Consider the following 22,254-nt stretch of genomic DNA (forward strand, 5'->3'; position numbering starts at 1 on the left):
TTCTGTGAAACAAATTTATTTGTCTGATTGTTTAAATACACAGTCATTTTTTCAAGTTTTTAGCCCAGCAGGGGAGCATTCTTCTTGCATGAGCTTAACCATGAGTCCCTTACTTCTTGGTGAATTTGGAGGAAGCACATTAATCTAAATCTTCAGTCTTTATTGATGCAGCTATCTTCTCACAAATCCAAGAAATTTCAGAACTGCAGCAGGAGATATAAATATTTCCTTTTTGAAGATAAGCATCTTTTGGATCCATTGATCTGGGCATATTCTTTAACACTAAATCTGAAAATAAATTCATTTAAAATTCATTATAAATTTCATATTTGAAATTTGATCATAGTTCTTTGTTCTCAGTCATCAAATAACATATATCTGAACATTGAGAGACCTTCGTTTCCACAACACATCAAAACCTCAAAAGCTGGCATATCTGAGTTGTTTATTTCAAGTTAATCACAAGTTAAAGACAGAGCTTAAGAGAGAAAATGAATGACTACATGGACATGGTTGTGCCATCAGTCCCTAGTACCCCTGCTAAGGAATTGGTACAATTTTTTAGAAAATAAGGCTTATCAGGTCTAAATCTCCTGGTACCCCAAACTGATTTTTATCCAAATAATGTGCATTACACTGAAATACTCTTTTCTTGCTTTGGCGCTGGGCTTCCTCCATCTTATTCTCAGCATATGTACCTGCTCTGAGCAGCCTTACACTGCAGGAAGTGGCTGTGATGCGGAGCTCAATTTCATTAACCTGCGTGTGACAGCCCTAGTAAGGGGATCAGTCCCCAGGCTCTGAACTTTGTTGCCGGGGCTACCTCTTCCATACTTTAATTAAGAGTGGATGGAAGAGCCAGGGATAATTAAAATTCTGTTGGGAGAAGAGAATCATCTTCTTAGATTCCAAAATGGAAACAACTGCACTTACGAGGTGTCATAGTCCTACTCTGTAAATGCTCAGATTAATGTGTAGTCATTTCATGCCCAGTATTGCTCCATTTACAGTGAAGTTACTGTCATTTTTGTGTTTATTACCTTGCATGTGTTTTTTGCTAATATTATTTTCGTGAAACCAGATTAGTCAATTGACTATGACTAATTGTAGTGATTAGAGATGAGGGTTGATTTGAGTAGAAACAGCCATGGCAAAACTTTGGAAATGGATGAAGATAAAGTGTACCTGGGGAGAAAGTATAGACATATCATTGTTTACTCTTCAAGTTATGTGTGAGTCACAGCTGAAGCACAGTATCTTTTATGTAAAATGAGAGATTACAATTCATTTTAAGGAAACTGACAACATGCATTAAAGAGTAAAGCAGGAGTGAGGTGGTTGGATTAATAACTTGACAGGTATACGGAGGTAGAGAAAAACCTATTACACCCAGAAAGATGCCAATGGTCTCAAATTTCACTAATATACAAATACCAGGAGAAAGAGGATTAAAGATGGTGGTGTGAGAGGTGGTACAGAGCCCTCCTCCTAAAACCACACATAATATGAAAATATAATTAATACCACTAATCCTGAAAGAGCAACTGGAAAGAAGGCTGTGACAGACTGTATACAGCTGGAGAAAAGAATAGACTTCAAGGAACAGGGTAATGTGTACCAAAGACATGACGTGAAGGGACCCAAGCCCTTCCCCCACTCAAGCTCACCGTTGGAAGGAAGAGAAACGGAGTGGGGAGGGAATGGAGGCCTGGGACTGCTGAACACCTAGCCGTGGATATCTGCTCTGGGAGCACAAACCTATATTGCATGGTGCTCTGGTGATTAGGGGGATTGAAAAGCTAAGACAGGAAAAATACCTGGAGAGACTGAGATTCCAGTCACTTGTGGAAAACAGGGATCCATATGGAGCTTCTCTGGAACAACAGAAAGGTGGGCAGTCTGAGAGACTTCCTAACAGCAAGAGGGCTGCTAAAGGGGCAAGGATTGCCCTGAGTTTACTGCTCAGGAGAAAGGGTAGGTTGACAAAATTGTCCAGGTGCACTCAGCCCAGCAGGTTGGGGACTTTCACGAACTTCAGGGGCTGCAGCCCGCTGGCTGGCTACACAGCTCCAAGGCCCCCCTCTGTGATATGCAGCCTTCTGTGCCTTCTGGTTGGCCAGCCTGCACCTGGCTTGCAAACCAGCAAACCCTGTACTGGCATTAGGCCAGCCATAGGGAAACCCTGCCTACAGCAGCTACAAACGCAAAGCATAGAGGCTTATACCTATGTGCTTGGCCAACTGGTTCTGGAAGTGGAGACAGGCATAGCAGCTGAAAAGCAGGAAACAGCTCTTTCCCTCACCCCAGGTACCAATACTCTCCCCTGAGACTCCCAACATTGCTCCAAGGACTGAGCAGCTCCAGAGAGTATAGCATCTGGGCACCAGAGAGCGCCACATACAAATATGAAACATCAAAGGAACCTGGTTCAAAGCAAAATCCTACATACACCAGAAAAAGAGTCAAATGAAACCAATCTCATGAATCTTCCTGAAAGAGATTTCAAAATAAAAATCATAAATATGCTCATGGAGGTACAGAAAAATATTCAAGAACTCAGGAATGAATTCCAGTCAGTGATCCAACATTATGGAGCACAGTATCAGGAATGAAACATACAATGGAAGGTTTTAAAAGTAGATTAGATATGGTGGAGGAGACAATAAATGAAATAGAAATTAGAGAAGAGGAATACAAAGAAGCTGAGGGACAGGGAGAAAAAGATCTCTAAGAATGAAAGAATATTGAGAGAACTGTGTGACCAATCCAAATGGAACAATATTCATATTATAAAGGTACCAGAAGAAAAAGAGAGAGAAAAAAGGGATAGAAAGTGTCTTTGAACTCTACAAGAAGATATGTCAAAGGAATAATCAATCTTCCCATGTTTTTTCTGCCTGCTACTTCTATAGCTTTTCTTCTTCCTTCCTAATTACAACCCTTAAATAGAATTCGTGCCTCATATTGAATTAACCAAGTATCATAATTCTTCCAAGTGGTAAAGATACCTCAAGACAAATGCTGGTCATAGAAGCCACAGGGCATAAATATGTAAAGAAGTAAAAAGCTAGCCTTTTCAAACAATAAGGCTTCTCTCTCACTTACCAACTTTACATTTCCCTATATGGCCCTGGAAGATGACTGGTTAGCCAGAGACGAGTAAGATTCCTCAAGGGAGGAACAACCTAAGACAGGCACAGTCGCAGGGGGGCCATCAGGTGAGAAATTGGGGATCAACAGAGGTGAGGCTTAGAACCTCACCCCCCCTGTTCTGAGAGAAATCTTCTGCATACGTGGATGTTTTATTGCCCTTGTCTAGCTTGGATTAACACTTAGTCTACAGGCACACACCTGATCATCTACATTTGCTCTCTTACAACACTAAACTATGTTTTCTACCTTTATCTTGTATCTACCTACCACTTAAACATTTTATTAAAAATAATAATAATAAAGAGAGAAATGTGGTATCCACATATAAATCAAGTATAAAAATCAAATGAGTATTCATATTTGAACTGACTGTTTATAGTTCATAATGCATGAGCAAAACCGAAAGTTTCTGTGATGACTGCCCTTGTACTGTTCACCATGTAACTTATTCACTATGTAAGAATTTGTTCTCCATGTAAGAACTTGTTCGTTACACTTCAGAAGATTGGAGACTGACAAAAATTAGGCTTGGGGTGGATTAATGATTGTGCATTGAGCATTGACTCCCCTATACAGAATTTTATTGTTGTTAACAACCATTTGATCAATAAATATGAGAGATACCCTCTCAAAAAAAAAAAGTTCACACTTCCAATTGTAAAATAAATAAGTAACCGGGATGTAATGTATAGCATAAGGAATATAGTCAAAATATTGTAAGAACTTTGTATGGTGATAGCTGGTAGGTAGAATTATCATGTATATAAATGTTGAATCACTGTTTTGTACACCTGAAACTAATGTAATACTGTGTGTCAACTACCCTTCAATAAAAAAGAATTATCTACAAAAAAAAAAGAAAGTGTCTTTGAGGAGGTAATTACTGAAAACTTCCCCAATCTGGGGAAGGAGATAGTCTCTCAGGCCACAGAAGTGCACAGATCTCCCAACACAAGGGACCCAAGGAAGACAATACCAAGACATATAATAATCAAAATGGCAAAGATCAAGGATAAGGACAGACTATTAAATGCAGCCGGAGAGAGAAATAAGATCACATACAAAGGAAAGCCCTTCAGGCTATCATCAGACTTCTCAGCAGAAACCTTACAGGCCATAAGGGAGTGGCATGATATAGTTAATGCAATGAAGCAGAAGGGCCTTGAACCAAGAATACTTTATCCAGAGGGATTATCATTTAAATTTGAAGGAGGGATTAAACAGTTTCCAGATAAGAAAAAGCTGAGAGAATTTACCTCCCACAAACCATCTCTACAGTGTATTTTGGAGTGAATGCTATTGATGGAAGTGTTTCTAAGGTTTAATAGTGGTCACCAGAGGTAATAAAACCATAGTTAAGAAAGTAGAACAGTTAATTACTAAGCAAATGCAAACTTAAATCAACTACCCCCAAAGTCAGTCAAGGGATAGACAAAGAGTACAGAATAGGATACCTAATATATAAATAATTGAGGAGGAAGAAAAAGGAGGAGATAAAAAGAACTTTTAGATTGTGCTTGTAATAGCATATTAAGTGAGTTAAGTTAGACTCTTAGATAGTAAGGAAGTTACCCTTGAACCTTTGGTAACCACGAATTTAAAGCCTGCAATGGCAATAAGTACATACCTATTGATAATCACCCTAATGTAAATGGTCTGAATGCACCAATCAAAAGACATAGAGCCACTGAATGGATAAAAAGACAAGACCCATCTATATGCAGCCTACAAGAGATTCACTATAAACCCAAAGACATACACAGACTAAAAGTGAAGGGATGGAAAAAGATATTTCATGCAACTAATAGTGAGAAAAAAGCAGGAGTTACAGTACTTGTATCAGACAAAAAAGACTCCAAAACAAAGAAAGTCATAAGAGACAAAGAAGGACATTACATAATGATAAGGGGGTCAATCTGACAAGAAGATATAACCATTATAAATATCTATGCTCCCAACACAAGAGCACCTAGATATGTGAAACAAATATTAACAGAATTAAAAGGGGAAATAGAATGCAATGCATTCATTCTAGGAGACTTCAATGCTCCACTCACTCCAAAGGACAGAACAACCACACTGAAAATAAGAAAGGACACATAGGCCCTGAACAACACATTAGAACAGATGGACCTAACAGATGTCTACAGAACTCTACACCCAAAAGCAGCAGAATACACACTCTTCTCACGTGCACATGGAACATTTTCAAGAATAGATCATATACTTGGCCACAAAAAGAGCCTCGGTAAATTCAAAAAGATTGAAATTGTACCAACCCATTTCTCAAACCACAAAGGTATGAAACTAGAAATAAATTACGCAAAGAAAATGAAAAATCCCACTAACACATGGAGGCTTCACAACATGCTCCTAAATAACCAATGGATCAATGACCAAATAAAAACAGAGATCAAGTACTATATGGTGACAAATGACAACAATAATTCAACACCACATAATCTGTGGGATGCAGCAAAGGCTGTGCTAAAACTGAAGTATATTACAATACAGGCCTACCTCAGGAAAGAAGAAAAATCCATATGAACAGTCTAAACTCACAATTAACGAACCTAGAAAAAGAAGAACAAATGAGGCCCAAAGTCAGTAGAAGGAGGGACATAATAAAGATAAGAACATAAATAAATAAAATCGAGAAGAATAAAACAATAGAAAAAAATCAATGAAAGAAGGAGCTAGTTCTTCAAGAAAATAAACAAAATAGATAAACCCCTAGCCAGACTTATCAAGAAAAAAAGAGTCTACACACATAAACAGAATCAGAAGTGAGAAAGGAAAAATCACTACCAACACCACAGAAATACAAAGAATTATTAGAGAATACTATGAAAAACTATATGCTAACAAACTGGATAACCCAGAAGAAATGGACAACTTTCTAGAAAAATACAACTTTCCAAGGCAGACCCAGAAAGAAACAGAAAATCTGAACTGACCAACTACCAGCAACGAAATTGAACTGGTAATCAAAGAACTACCTAAGAGCAAAACTCCTGTACCAGATGGCTTCACCGCTGAATTTTATCAAACATTTAGTAAAGACCTAACACCCATCTTCCTTAAAGTTTTCAAAAAAGTAGAAGAGGAGGGAATACTTCCAAACTCATTCTATGAGACCAGCATCACTCTAATACCAAAACCAGGCAAAGACACCACAAAAAAGAAAATTACAGACCAATATCCCTGATGAACATAGATGCAAAAATACTCAACAAAATATTAGCAAACTGAATTCAAAAATATATCAAAAGGTCATCCATCATGATCATATAGGATTTATTCCAGGGATGCAAGGATAGTACAGTATTAGAAAATCCATCAACATCATCCACCACATCAACAAAAAGAAGGACAAAAACCACATGATCATCTCCATAGATGTTGAAAAAGCATTTGACAAAACTCGGCATCCATTCATGGTAAAAACTCTCAAGAAAATGTGTATAGAGGGCAAGTACCTCAACATAATAAAGGCCATATATGACAAACCCTCAGCCAACAACATACTTAACAGCAAGAAGCTGAAAGCCTTTCCTTTAAGATTGGGAAGAAGACAAGGATGCCCACTCTCTTCACTTTTATTCAACATAGTTCTCGAGATCCTCGCCAGAGCAATTAGATAACACAAAGAAATAAAGGGCATCCAGATTTGTAAGGAATAAGTTAAACTGTCACTGTTTGCAGATGACATGATATTGTACATAAAAAACCCTAAACAATCCACTCCAAAACTGCTAGATCTAATATCTGAATTCAGCAAAGTTGCAGAATACTTACAATATTAATACACAAAAACCTGATGCATTCTTATATGCTAATGATGAACTAGCAGAAAGAGAAATCAGAAAAATAATTCGATTCACAATTGCATCAAAAAGAGTAAAATACCTAGGAATAAACCTAACCAAGGAAGTGAAAGACCTATACTTTGAAAACTACAAGACACTCATGAGAGAAATTAAACAAGATACTAATAAATGGAAACATATCCCGTGCTCATGGATAGGAAGACTTAATATTGTTAAAATGTCCGTCGTGCCTAGAGCAAGCTACAGATTCAATGAAATTCCTATCAAAATTCCAACAGCATTCTTCAATGAAATAGAGCAAATCATTCTAAAATTCATATAGAACCACAAAAGACCCTGAATTGCTAAAGCAATCCTGAGAAGGAAGAGTAAAGCTGGGAGGGTTATGTTCCCCAACTTCAAACTCTACTACAACACCACAGTAATCAAGACAATTTGGTACTGGCACAAGAATGGAACAGACTAGAGAGCCCATATATAAACTCAACTCTATATGGTCAATTAATATATGATAAAGTAGTCATGGACATGCAATGGGGAAATGACAGCCTCTTCAACAGCTGGTGTTGGCAAAACTAGACAGCTACATACAATAGAATGAAACTGAATTATTGTTTAACCCCATACACAAAAGTAAACTCAAAATGGATCAAAGACCTGAATGTAAGTCATGAAACCATAAAACTCTTGGAAGACAACATAGGCAAAAACCTCCTGAATATAAACATGAGCAACTTCTTCCTGAATGCATCTCCTCAAGCAATGGACGAAATGAAAAATGAACAAATAGGACTACATCAATCTAAAAAGCTTCTGTACAGCAAAGGACACCATCAACAGAACAAAAAGACATCCTACAGTATGGGAGAATATATTTGTAAATGACATATCCAACAAGGGATTAACATCCAAAACATATAAAGAACTTGTATACCTCAACACCCAAAAAGCAAATAACCTGATTAAAAAATGGGCAGAGGATATGAACAGACAAGTCTCCAAAGAAGAAATTCAGATGGCAAACAGGCACATGAAAAGATGTTCCACATCACTAATCATCAGGGAAATGCAAATTAAAACCACAATGAGATATCACCTCACACCAGTTAGGATGGCCAACATAGAAAAGTCTAAGAACAACAAATGCTGGTGAGGTTGCAGAGAAAGGGGAACCCTCCTACACTGCTGGTGGGAATGTAAGCTAGTTCAACCATTGTGGAAAGCAATATGGAGGTTCCTCAAACATAGAAATACCATTTGACTTGAGAATCCCACTCCTTGGAATTTACCCAAAGAATACAAGTTCTCAAATTCAAAAAGACATATGCACCCCTATGTTTATTGCAGCACTATTTACAATAGCCAAGATATGGAAGCAACCTAAGTGTCCATCAATTGATAAATGGATAAAGAAGATGTGGTATATATACACAATGGAATACTATTCAGCCATAAGAAAGAAACAAATCCTACCATTTGCAATAACATGGGTGGAGCTGGAGGATATTATGCTCAGTGAAATAAGCCAGGTGGAGAGAGACAAGTACAAAATGATTTCCCTCATTTGTGGAGTATAACAATGAAGCAAAACTGAAGGAACAAAACAGCAGCAGACTCACAGACTCCAAGAAGGGACTAGTGGTTACCAAACAGTAGAGGTGGGGAGGGTGGTTGGGGAGGGAGGCAGAAGGGGATCAAGGGGTATTATGTTTAGTACACATGGTATGAGGGATCACAGGGAAGGCAGTGTAGCACAAAGAAGGCAAACAGTGAATCTGGCATCTTCCTACACTCATGGACAGTGATTGCATGGGGTATGTGTGGGGACTTGATAATATGGGTAAATGTAGTAACCACATTATTTTTTCATGTGAAACCTTCATAAGAGTATATATCAATTATACCTTAATGAAAAAATATACGAATACCATATATTATATTAAAAATATGAATGTAATTGTATCATTTTAAAATAGTTGTGATGAGGAGTGTCCCTCCAAATATTTGGTTTTATAGTTGCCAAAAGAATTTTGCTAAACTATGTGCCCCTTTCCTTATTTTTAAGCTGTCATCTATTTGCTCACAATTGAAATAGTTGCAAAAAATGTATTTTTCAAAGTATCAGATATTCCATATGTACTTTAAATATTTTCATCAAAATTTGAAGTGGCACATTTAGCTCATTTTAGTTCATACCAAACACTTGCCATATATATAATCTAATTGGCTACTCCCCACCACAAAAACCCATCATTAAACCAGTCAGCCAATTTAGACTCTCTTTCTGTTAGAAAATGGCTGACAATTATTCTATTTAAGTAAACATGTTAATATATGTTCTTGGGATAGACACCATCCTTCTGGACTGTGAATGCTGGAGAGCCATGAGAGCCGAGGGGCTGAACTCACGATAAATCCTAATTTTGCCACTTATGAGATAAGTGACCTCAGGCAGATTATTTAATCTCACTGTGACAAATTTTTCATCTATAAAATGGGATTATGACAGTGCTTTTATCACAGGGCTAATATGGATAAAGCAGTATGAACATAGTGAGCACAGTGTGTTTGTTAAATAAATTTAAACTAATAGATGAACTTCAGTGTGTTGCTATGAATTTGTTACACACATGAAATTAAGTATGCCTCCTTTCAATATTTGTTACAGAACCTCTCTTTTCTTTGTATGTTGTACTCTTGTTTTAATTTAGATTTATCATTTTAGAATTAACATTTATTTTCTTAGGATTTCATTTATTCATATTCTTAGCTTGTTTTTTCCTTCCAGTTAGAGACTTACAAGGATGGAGACAGGATAGAGCCATCATCCCACAGCCAACTTTTGCCAGTCAGGTCCCGTGACAAACCCAACCAGAAGAAAGAAGACTCGGATAATGGCCATGACTTCAGGAAATCCTCAGAGAGAAAACAGGAAAAATGGCATGTGAGGGCCACATTTCATTTTGCAGAAGTAAGATAGATGGGAACATTCATTAAATACATTTATTCATTCTCATTCAAAATGCACTGAATTCCTACAATGTGAGTCAGAAACTTCATTTATTTACTTTCCATTATATTAATATTTCCTATAACCAGGGAAGGAGATTCAACAAACCTTTTCTTCCAAGCTATCTATCTTCACCAAGGTGGAGTTCTTTTCTGTGCAGTTTTTCATACTGTTAGTCCAGGTTTTCTCCTCATTTGTTGCAAAATAATAGCAGCTGTTTTGGTACCACTGCCACATGTGAGAACAAGGATTACATTTGTGGTCTGAAAAAGAAATGACACCCAATAGTACAAGCCAAACAACTCTGGAATGACTGAGGATGGTTTTGGAAACGAAATCATTTATTTTGACAATAGAGTCTTAGACCCAGCACCCTGAAAGCATACTGATCTAGGAGCCTTTGAAAATGAAGTCCCTCTCAATTATGGGTTGGGAGAATGGTGACTGAAATTCTTTTCAGGGCTCTGTCTTCTGGCCTCAGAACTACCAGCTACACTTTTAACTTCTTATAACAACAGGATCACCTAAAACATTGTTCATAAAATGAGGAGCTGAAGTATGCAGATTGGTATCATTTTAAGATGCTTCCCAAATCTGCCTCTGTGTTTTAAAAAATATTACATGGATTTGTATTTTCCCTGTCTTCCATAAATTTAGTGCAACATCATTAGGGGGCATTAGATAACAAAATCTCATATGCCAAAGTGGTGCATATAGTCAACCTACACTGCACAACAGATCTGAGCTGACTGGTCAGCAGGTCGTGATTACCTTAAGTGTGAATGACGAGCTCTCAGCAGAGTTTGGTGGCAATTTGTTCCTACCTCTGCAGTAGGTTGGAGATCTGTGATTTGAGAAATTCCTCCTCTGTGGGGAAGTTCCTGTAGCTGCTCAGCTGCTGGGATAAGTTATCTTGCTGGTGGTGGATGGTTTCCTGAAACTGACTCAATTCCTTTGAATCTGAGTTAATTCCATTCGATGTCTGTAGAACTCCAAAACAGAACAGATGAGAAGTTCATATATCCTTCCATTCTCATTATAGCCATTGATAATTCGCTTTATGCAGACATATTTCTTACATGGTTTAATATTTATCAGTAACTCCTATTAATTGAGTCATTAGGGAAGAAACACACCAGAGGTCTTTCTATTCCAAAGTGTTTAGAGCTCATCATTATAATTTTTTTCATATTGTAATCATGATTGTGCTTGAATTAAAATGATAAATTAATAATTACATATCTTTGACATTTCATCTAAGGCAGTGCCAGTCTTTGTATCATTCATTTGGTGGAATTTTTTTTGATTTGGAGTTGGTTCATGTAAGTATTGTTTTAATAGGAACAGAATCCTTTGGAGCAACAGTCATCTTGAAGTATAATCTACAGACAACTTGCATCAGAATCAACTGGGATTTTTTTTTTAAAGCAGATTTTAATGCCACACTGGATTGTTTCTGGTCCTCATCCACCCAATCTGCATTTTGAATAAGCACTTTATGGGGTTCATCAGCACAATAAATTTAACAACTATTGCACTAAAAGTACTGCATTTTAGGGAAGAAAAAATGTTTACTCTTCTATGATGGTGAATCCATGAATATATATCATAGTGATGCCGGGGTTCTTGTTTGCAGAGCTGAAGAATGAGCTTCACAAACAGTCAAGGTAGGAGAGCAAGGTACAGGCTTTTATTTAGAGATAAAGTGAAGGGACAGAGCTCCCAGCTCATGCCAGGAGGGGACAAGAGAGCCTGTAGTGGAGCGTTGTCTAGGGGGTTTTACAGGCAGCTGAGGATTTTTCGAGAACATGAAAAAACTTTGGGGTGTGAACTTGTTAAGTGGTTTCTGAATATTTAGAATTAACTTAACACAAGCAACTTCTTCTGATGATTTCTCTCTGAGATACTAGCATCTTGGTCTGGGGGCATAGGAAACAAGGCTACTTGCTCAGCCCACCAAGGTGGGCTGAGGCATTGTTTGCTAAAGAGTAAGTTAAGAATTTCTAACGTCTTAACTTCTTGGGTATTAAAATGCAATCTTATCTTTAAGGTGGAATCCTTCCTGCCTTTTACTGTGTTGTTTATGCCTGGGCTTACTTGCTAAATTAGTGGCCCAGTTTGCCAAATCACTTCATCAGATCTGAAGGAGGAAAGACAGTACAGAGGCCTGGGCCTTTTAGTATGCTAAAGAGAACCTTACACATGATTATAAATGGTTAGCATAATAAAACATGTGCTACTCTTCTTTATCTGGGGAACATTAACTGATTTCACTGAAGAATGATTCTAGAGCTCAATGTTTAACGTAGAGTTTTAGCAGGGGGGTTTCCTTGAATGTAGTTACATTCCTCTGACTGCAAATATCTCGCCTTGCCCCCTCCGGAGGCCCTCACCCTACTCTGACTACATCTATGGTCTCTGTCTCAATAGCATGTTCTTTTTTAAAATATACATCATTGTAGAAGTTCAACTGCTAATTCTCATAGTATTGGCTATTGAATATCTTTTTCTGCTGCTGCTAAGATATCATATTTCTTTACAAAAGATATTAGTCTCTATTCTCTACATCATTAGTCTCTATATTCATGCATCCAAACAGGTATATCTAAATCCTGATTTTTCATTAGCTCTTACACGAAAAAAGTGAAAGCAGAGGAGTCAGTTGGTGATGACTCAGCAGATAAGCTTCTTTGACTGCAAGTCCCGTGAAAGTGAACACAGTGCCAGCTCCTGCTCTATGCGTCATATACTTAACAGCATCTTACAAAGTGTGTGTTCTCAGGATGTTTTTCCATTTATTGTTAGTCCGGTACTCCCTATACTACCCAATGAGGGGTCAGAATTAAGGGAATACTTCTTTTTGGCTATTGCGCTTGGAAGTGGAGCATCTGTGGTTCCATTTTCAATACCGGGCAGCAATTCCTCCGTGTCTGCGTCTTTTTAAAATGTATAGCAGCCAGGATGTTACTGCTGTGTAGAAGTTGTTTTCTGCACTACAAAGGTCTTGGGTGAGCAGATCAGACCAGCCTTGTACTAAGTCTAGCGGTGAATGAAATGACACGGGTACCTTGAACGCACCTCCCTTGGTTCCCTGTTTTCTACCATTGGCATAATAAGTGGACATGTTGTCAGTACAGAAAAGAAGCTCCTTGTTTCAACCAACGGCTTGAAAAATAAAAATTGTCCTCATAGTCCAGTCTAGTTTTCCAAAATAAAGCACTGGACTTGGGGCAAAATCCTCACAATAATAGAGTATGTCTCTGGCTGCCTAGTTATTAGAGACATGGAAAATGAGAGAGATGAGGGGCAGCAAGTACTAGAGCATTCAGGGTATAGTGCCTGTCATACAATCAAAGCTGAACTTTACACAGTCTCCAAATGTGTTTCTTAATCACCTTTCTTGGATGTGATGCAAATACCCTTACACGGAATCCCCAAGGTCACCAGTCCCACCAGCAGCAGCAGACAGAGAGTCGCAGACTCAGGGCCGCCTGCCGCCACCTCGGGGATGGAGCCGGAGACCCCGAGGAGAGGCAGCAGAGGAGTGAGGGGCAGACCGGCCCTGCGGCCCTGCGGCCGAGCGCACGGGGCTTTATTTCTCCCTCAGGAAGCTTGCTCAGCTCTGTAGGATCTCCTGCTTCTTCGATGCTCCCGTCCAGAAAACACCTGCAAACCTGGGCTCTCCCCCCTTCCTTTTCTCCATGTCCTCTTAATTTTTAGGTTATTGCTTTACTCATCACACACGTTTCTTCTACACGGTCACTGAATTCATGAATAAGGAATTGTAGAAACTAATTCTGTGGGTGATCCTGACAATCGGAGAGATCTCAAGTTTTTGAGGTTACAAACCTCCACGAGACAAGTGTTACTGTGAATTTTACCTCTATCCATGATCCATTCCATTTCTCACCTAGTAAATAATGAAGGAATACTGAATGAAAGGTGTGAATGTGCCGTTGAACCTACAAACCACAGAATAGACCAGAAAGCCAATAGATAATCCTTCAAAATACCACCTTTATACATATATACACAAATAGTTCTCTCATTTACCTCACTTGCTTAGTCTTGTAAGACCCAATGGCCTTATTCTGGTCTGCGCTTCTCCCCCAGTGAGGAGACGAAGGCCACGGCAGATCGATGCAACAAGCAAGAGGTTTATTGTTATTCCAGCTAGCTGGGGTCCAAGTGTCTGCCCGACACAGCGGGTTTCAACAAGGACCCCGAGCACTTAAAGTCAGAGGTTTTTATAGCATTTTCAAAGCACTTAACTCATAGTAATTTTCCACAGCTATACATTATTCTTGCAAGACATACATCCTGGGGTTAGGCAAGAGCAAGATAAGACCATTCCTCAATTGTCAGGGCGGTTCCGCACGATAAGCTTGGTATGTAGGATTAACTGACCAAAGTTAGCTGACCAAGGGTCACCGCTGCCTTATTCCGGTGTTCATGATTGATTATCTTGTTTTTTCGGCCTTACTCAGTTCCAGTTCACACACACTCAGGAAATGGCTTTTAGGCCCTTAAGATGGCTACTCTTATGCTAACCTATTTCTATTCTTACATTTAACCTATTTCTATTCTTACAGTCCTTAATTCAGGATCTAATGGCATCTAGCCCAATATTTCAGAAAGATTCAAGCAATGTGTCCAGGTACACTATCCCATGTACTATATCCACAATTTCCTTTTTCACAAGGATTAGTTAGATTATTTTTAAGAAATGTATAACCACCTTTATTTGACACATACAAAGTCTATTCCCATCCTCTTCTCATGTATCACCCCCTCCCTCCAGTGTTGTGCAGCCACACACAGGCTTAAACTAAAAATAAATCTAAACAGAAGGGGAACATTATTCATATGTTTTAGATGATTCAGGACAAAAATCTGAACTGTGAAGAGATTTTGAAGATAAGGAATGCGGTCTGATACACTAAGTTGGATTCTTGACCACAGAGACTGCAATTTCTTCCAACCAGGTATAAGGAAATGAGCTGCAGCCGAGAGCTGAATGAACTTCCCAGTTGTATGAACTTGGTTCAGTCATTTAGTTTCTTTTAGTGTCAGTTTCCTCATTATACTGGAGAAAATACTAATATTATTCCATGTACTTCACAATTATATTTTGATAAGGATATAATATAATACATATAAAATACTACATAGATATTGTTGATATTGATTCAACACTACTAATTATACAGGGAATTTCATCTCCCTAGACATTTTTTTAATACTTAAAAAACAGAAACTATCTCTTGTCTATTTCTTACTTATCCTCCAGTTTTTCCCTTCAGTTATTTATACCCTTTAAAAGAAAAATTCCCTCCACCTCCTGTATTTTAGAAGCCTCCTATTGGTCACCTATAAGAATATTCCCCTGGCATCTCTTGCAAGGTATAAATATGAAGGACTGCATTCATAAAAAGAAATCTGTTAGTCCCCAGATTCAATCTCTGGCATGCCCAATCAAACGTAACTAGAACACAGAGTCTTGCTGTAACACAGAGCTTCATGAAACACAGTGACGACATGCAATTTGAGGAAGTCCTGAAAGGCACCTATTTTTTCCTTCAACATTGGGAACACTCATGCTGCTGATGTATTCCACAACTTCGTCTCCATTTTGGAGGTTCCACGGCACAGGGTGGCTTTAGGGTCGGTGTCAAAGCCAGCACCTCAGGCACTTAACACCTGTCCATTCCCCAAGGTCACATCTTGCTCTCTCTGAGCTCCTACCTCTTTCCCTTAGGTTACTTCCTTCTGGTTATTTCCTGCTCCAACAGGATCCTGAAATGCAAGTGTCCTGTCAGTCACTTCTTCAGACATTGTAGAAGAAAGCACTCTTATAAATTATGTAATTAATGTGTCAATATCTTCAGGCCCAGGAACAGGATGTTCTTTTCAAGGCTGGGAGCTTTTATGCAGACTTTGAACTGACCCAAGACACACCCCACTGTCTCTCTGTGGGGACAGAATGACAATCAGGTTTTCTGCAAAGAAAGTGAGAGAAGTCAAATACTCTCCTTAGAAATTAGAATACTTTAGATTCAACTGTCTGCTCTTTCAGCATCGTTTCCTGCTGTGAAGCCAAGAAGGGGTACTTGGAACAGAGCCAGTATGGTGGTTTCATGAGGGAATTTCCATGATCCTCGGGGTAGAGGCTGCTCTGAATATTTCAGTAAAGGGTCAGGTTGTCGTCTTTACAGATGTCAAACGCCAGCCACTTCTGTATGGAGACATTGGATCTGGTTTATATGCCCCCATATCAGATGTGGGGCTATCCATACCAAGGAAACATACACACCAAGAAGAGTTGCATAATTAAAGGGCACCCAAACCTGGCTGCTGTTTTAAGAAACCGAAGTGTGTGTGTGTGTGTGTGTGTGTGTGTGTGTGTGTAAGAGAGAAAGAGAGAGTGAAAGAATGACAGAGAGAGAGAGGCAGTGTTGGCAATGGGGCACGGAGAAGAAATTGCTGGCTGTTCAAACTGTGTAGGAATGCAGTTTCCTCTGGCGTGGCTAAATTCCTAACAGAATAATCCTGCAAATAAGAGCTAATACTCAAGATGAGATGAAAACAAACAAAAACCAACAAACTACCTGAATTTCAGGAGAGTGGAAAAATCAGGCAGATCCTGAGAAGGAGACGGCACAGGATAACTGGGCTTGTGTTTTTGTTTTCAATCTGTCTGCTTGGTTGGTTTTTAGCCAGAGGGCAGCCAACAGTCACTGTTGCAGGGCAGCTCAGACTCTCATAGAAACATGCAGCCTGTCAGGCCTGAAAACTCAGAAGACGGAGTTTGGAGCAAGCACAGGAACAGGAAGGCTGGATATTCATGTAGGATACTGGATGGGGGGATCTCTGGAGTATCTGTATGCCTGGAACTCTTCGTCAGCTACAATTTCTTTACATTTCATTTACAAAATAACTTTATAAAATAGCCACCCTCTGTCTTCTTTTTCTTAGACCTAAAAATGCCCTAAAAATGATGTTTCCACTAGTACTGAGGTAAACTCCCTGCCCCAGAATTTACACTGTAATACTTTCAATTTCGGCAACATCACATAAGAAGTGAAGAGTGGGCAGTTTATATAGAAAATGTTCTGGCTGTTTTTTGGAAGAACACAAGAAACAACAGCCTACTGCAGGTGCTGTTGGTTATGTAACCAAACTAGGTGTCCAGCTCAGAGGGCTCTAAAGGACTGCATTTACTCATATATCACCATAACTTACAAAAAATTTATGAATTTACATAAGAAAGCAATCTGTTCCTAAGAACCTGCATAAGATGGAATTATAATACCCTCCAGAGATATCCATGTCCTACTGCCCAGAACCTCTGAATACGGTAGTTTACATGGCAAAGGGGACATTGCAGTTATGATTAAGATTACTTGAAATGAGGAGATTACCCCACATTACCTGGGTCGGCCCAATTTAATCACAGGAGTCTTAAGGGTGAAAACCCTTTCCTAGATATGGTCAGAGAGAAATATGACACAAAGAAGGGTTAGAGAGATACTAGGTTGCTGGCTGAAGGAGGAGGACGGGGGCCAAGAGCCAAGGTGTGCGGGTGGGGGAGGCAAAGGTGGGGAGTGGACTCTCCCACTGAGCACTCAGAAAGGACTTCGGCCCCTCCCCAGCCTTGACCTCACCCAGTGTGATCCACGGCAAGACTTCTAACCCATGAGCAGTGAGACGATTAACTTGAGTTGTTTGGTAAAGCACCAATGGGTAACTGATACAGAACTCAAAAATATATTTGAGGGTGTAACTCTGGGGGAAAAATATTTTCCTAGCCCAGGGCAAATACCTTTGAAACCAAAATCAGTCAAAAGGAGAAATAAAGTGGGAGAAACCCTTTTATTGCTTACAAGCAGTTGTCCACTTCAGCTCGTGCATGTCTCTTGCTGCCCTGCTGCGAAAAGGGGACTCCACCCAACCTCTCTGGTCCAGATATGCCCTGGCTCACCCTTGTACTCACCTACTGATATGGAGACGGACCACCTCTCTCCACCCCTTGGAAACACCTACTGATGTAGGGATGCACTAAGGCCAGGCCAGAGATTCTGGAAATATTACAGTTTTACCCACACACCAAAGCATAACTTATACAGAACTCAGAAAAATATTTGGGGGCTATACATGAGCAAGGGAACTGAGGAAACTTTTCCAAATGTTTCCTTTGGGGTAAGAAGATTAGATAACTATACTCAGGGTGAGCATTTGTTTTGGGGTTTTGTCTTCAGATGGCTGTGGCTTGACCCAAAACTTCTCAAGGTCCACCTCTGTGTGCAGATATTAATCAAAGGTTTCCAGAATGAATTGCACCCAACCCAAAGGTGTAAATGAATAGCTGATGGGTTGCAGAAAAACAATGTTATAGTAATAATTCTTCAGTAACATTTGTGCATGATCTCTAAATACATAAATGTACATATATTTCTTGTTTATGTTCTTTTTTTTCAAACTAAAGGAATGCTCAACCAAAACAACATATGTGTGTATTTGGAGGCTCTGGGTCATAAGCAACTAAACTCCATTGACCAAAATGTGAAAATGAATAATAAATCTATGTTTATGTTACTGTTCTAACTACATTAGGAAAAGTCGAGACCACTGATATGAAGAAAAGTTAAATCAAATAGGTGATTACAAAAACAAGAACTCAAGGATGTTTTTCTGTCTCTGTTCTGGTCTTTCACTTTCACCAAATTTTGCAAAGGCTGTTCTCATTTTCATTTCCCTGATCCTAAAGTTCCCTAAAAAGGTATCTAACCTCTTACTATCATGTATGAAATAATGCTTGGGTAAAACAATGATGAAGAATTTCACCTGGTTCCTAATTATTTCTACAAGGAAGAACATTTATCATGCTTCCTACAACTTTCTACTATTATGATCCTAAAAGATTATCTATGATTGGTTCATAATTCTATTAATTTAGACATTACTGTCTATATTTTTCTGCCCTAAAAAACCTAGCATCTCTGTAACTCATTTTATCAGATTACACTATCAAATAACACACCTGTTCCAGTCATCTACCAAATTTTAGGGTGTTTCTCTTCATTTCTTAATCATTTTTTTAACTGTCTTAAATCTCCTATTCACTTCTACTCCTGTAATGATTATTAGAGATTTCAGTATCTTACAGGAGATAATTCCAATATGCTGGGCTCTTGGTTCCTGGATTTACATCCAATAACCTTGGCTACAACCACGTATCAGCTACCCCCGGAGTGATCATACTTTAAAGTCCAAAATTGTAGGTACTAGCCACATATGACTATTTAAATTTAAATTAATTGAAATAAAAAATCCATTTCCTTGGTCATACCACTTACATTTCAAGTGCTCAATAGCCACACATGGCTATTTTAGACACTTAAATTCAAAGAGTCTGCGCTCCGTAAGGACCAGGACTAGGACTTTCTCCATGAATACTTTCCACCAACTTCAATGGATGAAACATACTTAAATTAATGAAATATTTACTTTATAATAAAAGAGATCGTTTATGTAAAGTGCCTCTTAATCTCTAAACTATGAAACAAATAAAAGTTTTCTGCCAAATTCAAACTCACCAGGTTATTTGGAGTATTTTTCAGCTATACTTTCCTAAGCCGAAAAAACTCCTAAGGGAGCGATACAATAAACAAGCAGAAATAAAATGTCAGCACAACGCCTTAGGGTGGTTAAGAAATATCTAGCAAAGCCTCCGGATTTGGGGAAAGGGAAAGGAGAAGTTTGTTATATCTAGCTCTTTTTCCTGCAGTTCTCGGCTTAATTTTTGCTGAGTAACTCCGCTTGTATTTATAGGCTATGTAGAGGGAGAAAGCAGGATTAATGCTAATGTCATCAGCGCTTCCTTTGACCCAGAGAATCCGGTATTCGCCTGGCATATTTCTAACACCACAAAGCTATGCTTGGGAAATACAAACAAAGGCAAATATAGTTTTATGGAACAAAGATCTGGACATAAGACCCTCAGCCTGTGGCTAGAGTTTTCAAAGATCCAAAAACCAATGGCCAATGGTGTATTACAATCATTAAGAGGAAAGAACCAAAGGAGAATTCAGAGGCTGATTATCGTCTGAGGCTCAGTGTTACCCATTTCAGCTTTACCTACTTCGGTGTTACATGTATGGTTTTAAGCATTCATGACATGAAGTAAGCCCAGTATGTTTCTGGTGGTTTGCAAGAATAAATGGGATAAATGTCATTGAAATTGTACCCTCCACACTCTCTCTCCTGTCACTTGGGCACAATCACTTGTCTGGGTTTCTGTGTGTTTTAGGAAAAGATCACTAAAGCAAGGCAGGGGGAGAGAGGAGCGGAGGCGGGGGAGAAGCCTCCGGACTGCGTGTGTGAGTAAACGTGGGCAGAGGACGGGAGGGAGGGTGGAAATATTTCTCCGTCTGATCTAGAAGACTGGGGGCATCGCGCCCTGTTAGGAGGAGTGAAGAGCCTGCGTGGGCTGACAGAGGAGTTACCCAAAGGGAAGCAGTGGTAGAATGAATGACAGAGCAAAGCCTGAATTCACCCTGCTCATGACGGGGAACTCCTAATTATTTTACCTGAGATAAGAAACTCAGGGACAAAATGGGTTGGAGGATTTAAAAACTGTGATTATTCTATTTTTAGCACTGTTACTCGATTTGGAATTTATTTGAAGTAAGGGGATTTTAGATTAATAATTGGTTGCTGCTGAAGACACCATGCTGTGGTAAATCAGGCAATGCCTTTTATGTCTGTTTTGTTTATTCTTTACACCTTACTTTCAAAATAATTTGAGGTGTGTAGGAAAAGGAGTTTTAAAATAAAAGACTATTTTAAGAGATTTGGCAAAGAATTCAGAGTGAAGGGGATTAACAGGAAGTAAAAACAAATATATAAGATGGGCCAAAGGGTAAGTTAACAATGAAAATGCCTGCCGTGAGATCCTCTATAATTACTATATTGAAAAGATCAGGCTAACATTTTACTAACTAAAAAGAAAAAAAGAAAGAAAGAAATACATTTATGAGATAAATGCCTAATAGTTTTCAGGAGAAGGGAAGCTTTTCTGACCATGTAGTTTTAACAAAATATCTGATGTAAAACCACCCTAATGACAAATAGATATCACTCCCATCAATATTCCTACAATTAGCACATCAGCCAGCTTTCTCTGGCTGTTCTTATAACTATTTTCATTATAAGTTAAAATAACGATGTGAAAAACTATCTCCTCGAATTAAATGCCTGGAATACATGTTATATTGTGATGTTAAGGGCATGAAACCATCCTTTCCCCAAATAGCTCTTCATCTAAGCATTTCATTATACTTGAAATTATATAACTTCGTTGAATTAAGATTTCTCCATTCCTGGAAATTCACTTTAAAGTGAAAACATTACTGCAAGACAATACATCAAGTCTCAAACTCTGTATTATTTTATTTTATTTGATTGTTTTCCTTCAATGCCAAACCTAAACAGTAGGAAGCCTGCCTCATGTGAAGTCCTGAACTTTTTGAAACATTTGGTTTGCAAAAGATGCAAGAATTTAGATAAATTCTAGGACATAATTAGAAGTGGCCCCTTTAATGCAAGACCATGAAACATGTAATATACCTCATACTAAATCAAATTATATTAGACTTCCTCCTCACCATGGGATAGATTGCCTGCTGGTGTTCTACCCATGAATTTTCATGAGAAATTAGTTTACGTAAGCAATATGATTTAGACTCTGCTAAGGTTAAGATGGAGCATGAACTTCTGTTCTTTGAAAGGATGCATGTGATGCAATATTCCTTCATTCAGAATTAAAGATAAGGAAACAGGAAACAAATGCCATATCTACTCCTTTACGGCAAGTTATTATTACTTTTGTATTTTTATGTTCAAGGTCCATGTATCTCTGGCCAGCTATGAAAGAGCTTCCTGGAAAAAAACACAAAAACAAAAACCAAACAAAAATATGTGCTGCAGCTCATATGGCTCCACCTTAGCAGAGACTGGAGGACCACAGCTTGGGAGACGTTAAAATCCTGAGTGGACACTACATTTTGCAAAGTCACTGAACCCTGAGCTCATTTGCAGTCCAAGGCAAGCCATGCAGGATGAAGATGGATACATCACCTTAAATACTAAAAAACCTCGAAAACCATCTCTCAGCTCAGGTAAGAAATGCCCACAGCCAGCAATTTGGAGATTAATTATTGAAATGGGTCAACCCTAGTTACCCTTTCCTACTAGTGATAG

The 22,254-nt window shown here is 38.7% G+C and overlaps 2 protein-coding genes across 4 annotated transcripts in view; one reads left to right on the forward strand and one right to left on the reverse strand.

Annotated features, from left to right (window-relative positions):
* The window catches only part of CLEC12B (C-type lectin domain family 12 member B), a 22,780-nt gene continuing 526 nt past the window's right edge, over nucleotides 1-22,254 (reverse strand). Inside the window, 9 exon segments of the mRNA XM_036910158.2 lie at nucleotides 1-242; nucleotides 244-288; nucleotides 9,784-9,899; nucleotides 10,102-10,256; nucleotides 10,765-10,983; nucleotides 13,419-13,469; nucleotides 13,472-13,511; nucleotides 15,734-15,765; nucleotides 15,768-15,992. Of these exon segments, the coding sequence (XP_036766053.2) occupies nucleotides 140-242; nucleotides 244-288; nucleotides 9,784-9,899; nucleotides 10,102-10,256; nucleotides 10,765-10,983; nucleotides 13,419-13,469; nucleotides 13,472-13,511; nucleotides 15,734-15,765; nucleotides 15,768-15,828 (822 nt within the window). The 5' untranslated portion in view covers nucleotides 15,829-15,992 and the 3' untranslated portion in view covers nucleotides 1-139.
* LOC118924853 (C-type lectin domain family 1 member B-like) overlaps nucleotides 21,856-22,254 on the forward strand; it is a 6,405-nt gene continuing 6,006 nt past the window's right edge. Inside the window, exon 1 of one of the 3 annotated variants that reach the window (XM_036910018.2) lies at nucleotides 21,856-22,172. In XM_036910018.2, coding sequence (XP_036765913.1) covers nucleotides 22,106-22,172 — 67 coding nt within the window. In that variant the 5' untranslated portion in view covers nucleotides 21,856-22,105. The remainder of the gene's footprint in view (nucleotides 22,173-22,254) is intronic. The other 2 variants (XM_057491624.1, XM_036910049.2) reach the window with 2 other exon arrangements.

The sequence above is a fragment of the Manis pentadactyla genome, chromosome 14 (assembly GCF_030020395.1).
Source record: "Manis pentadactyla isolate mManPen7 chromosome 14, mManPen7.hap1, whole genome shotgun sequence".
Classification (NCBI taxonomy): domain Eukaryota; kingdom Metazoa; phylum Chordata; class Mammalia; order Pholidota; family Manidae; genus Manis; species Manis pentadactyla.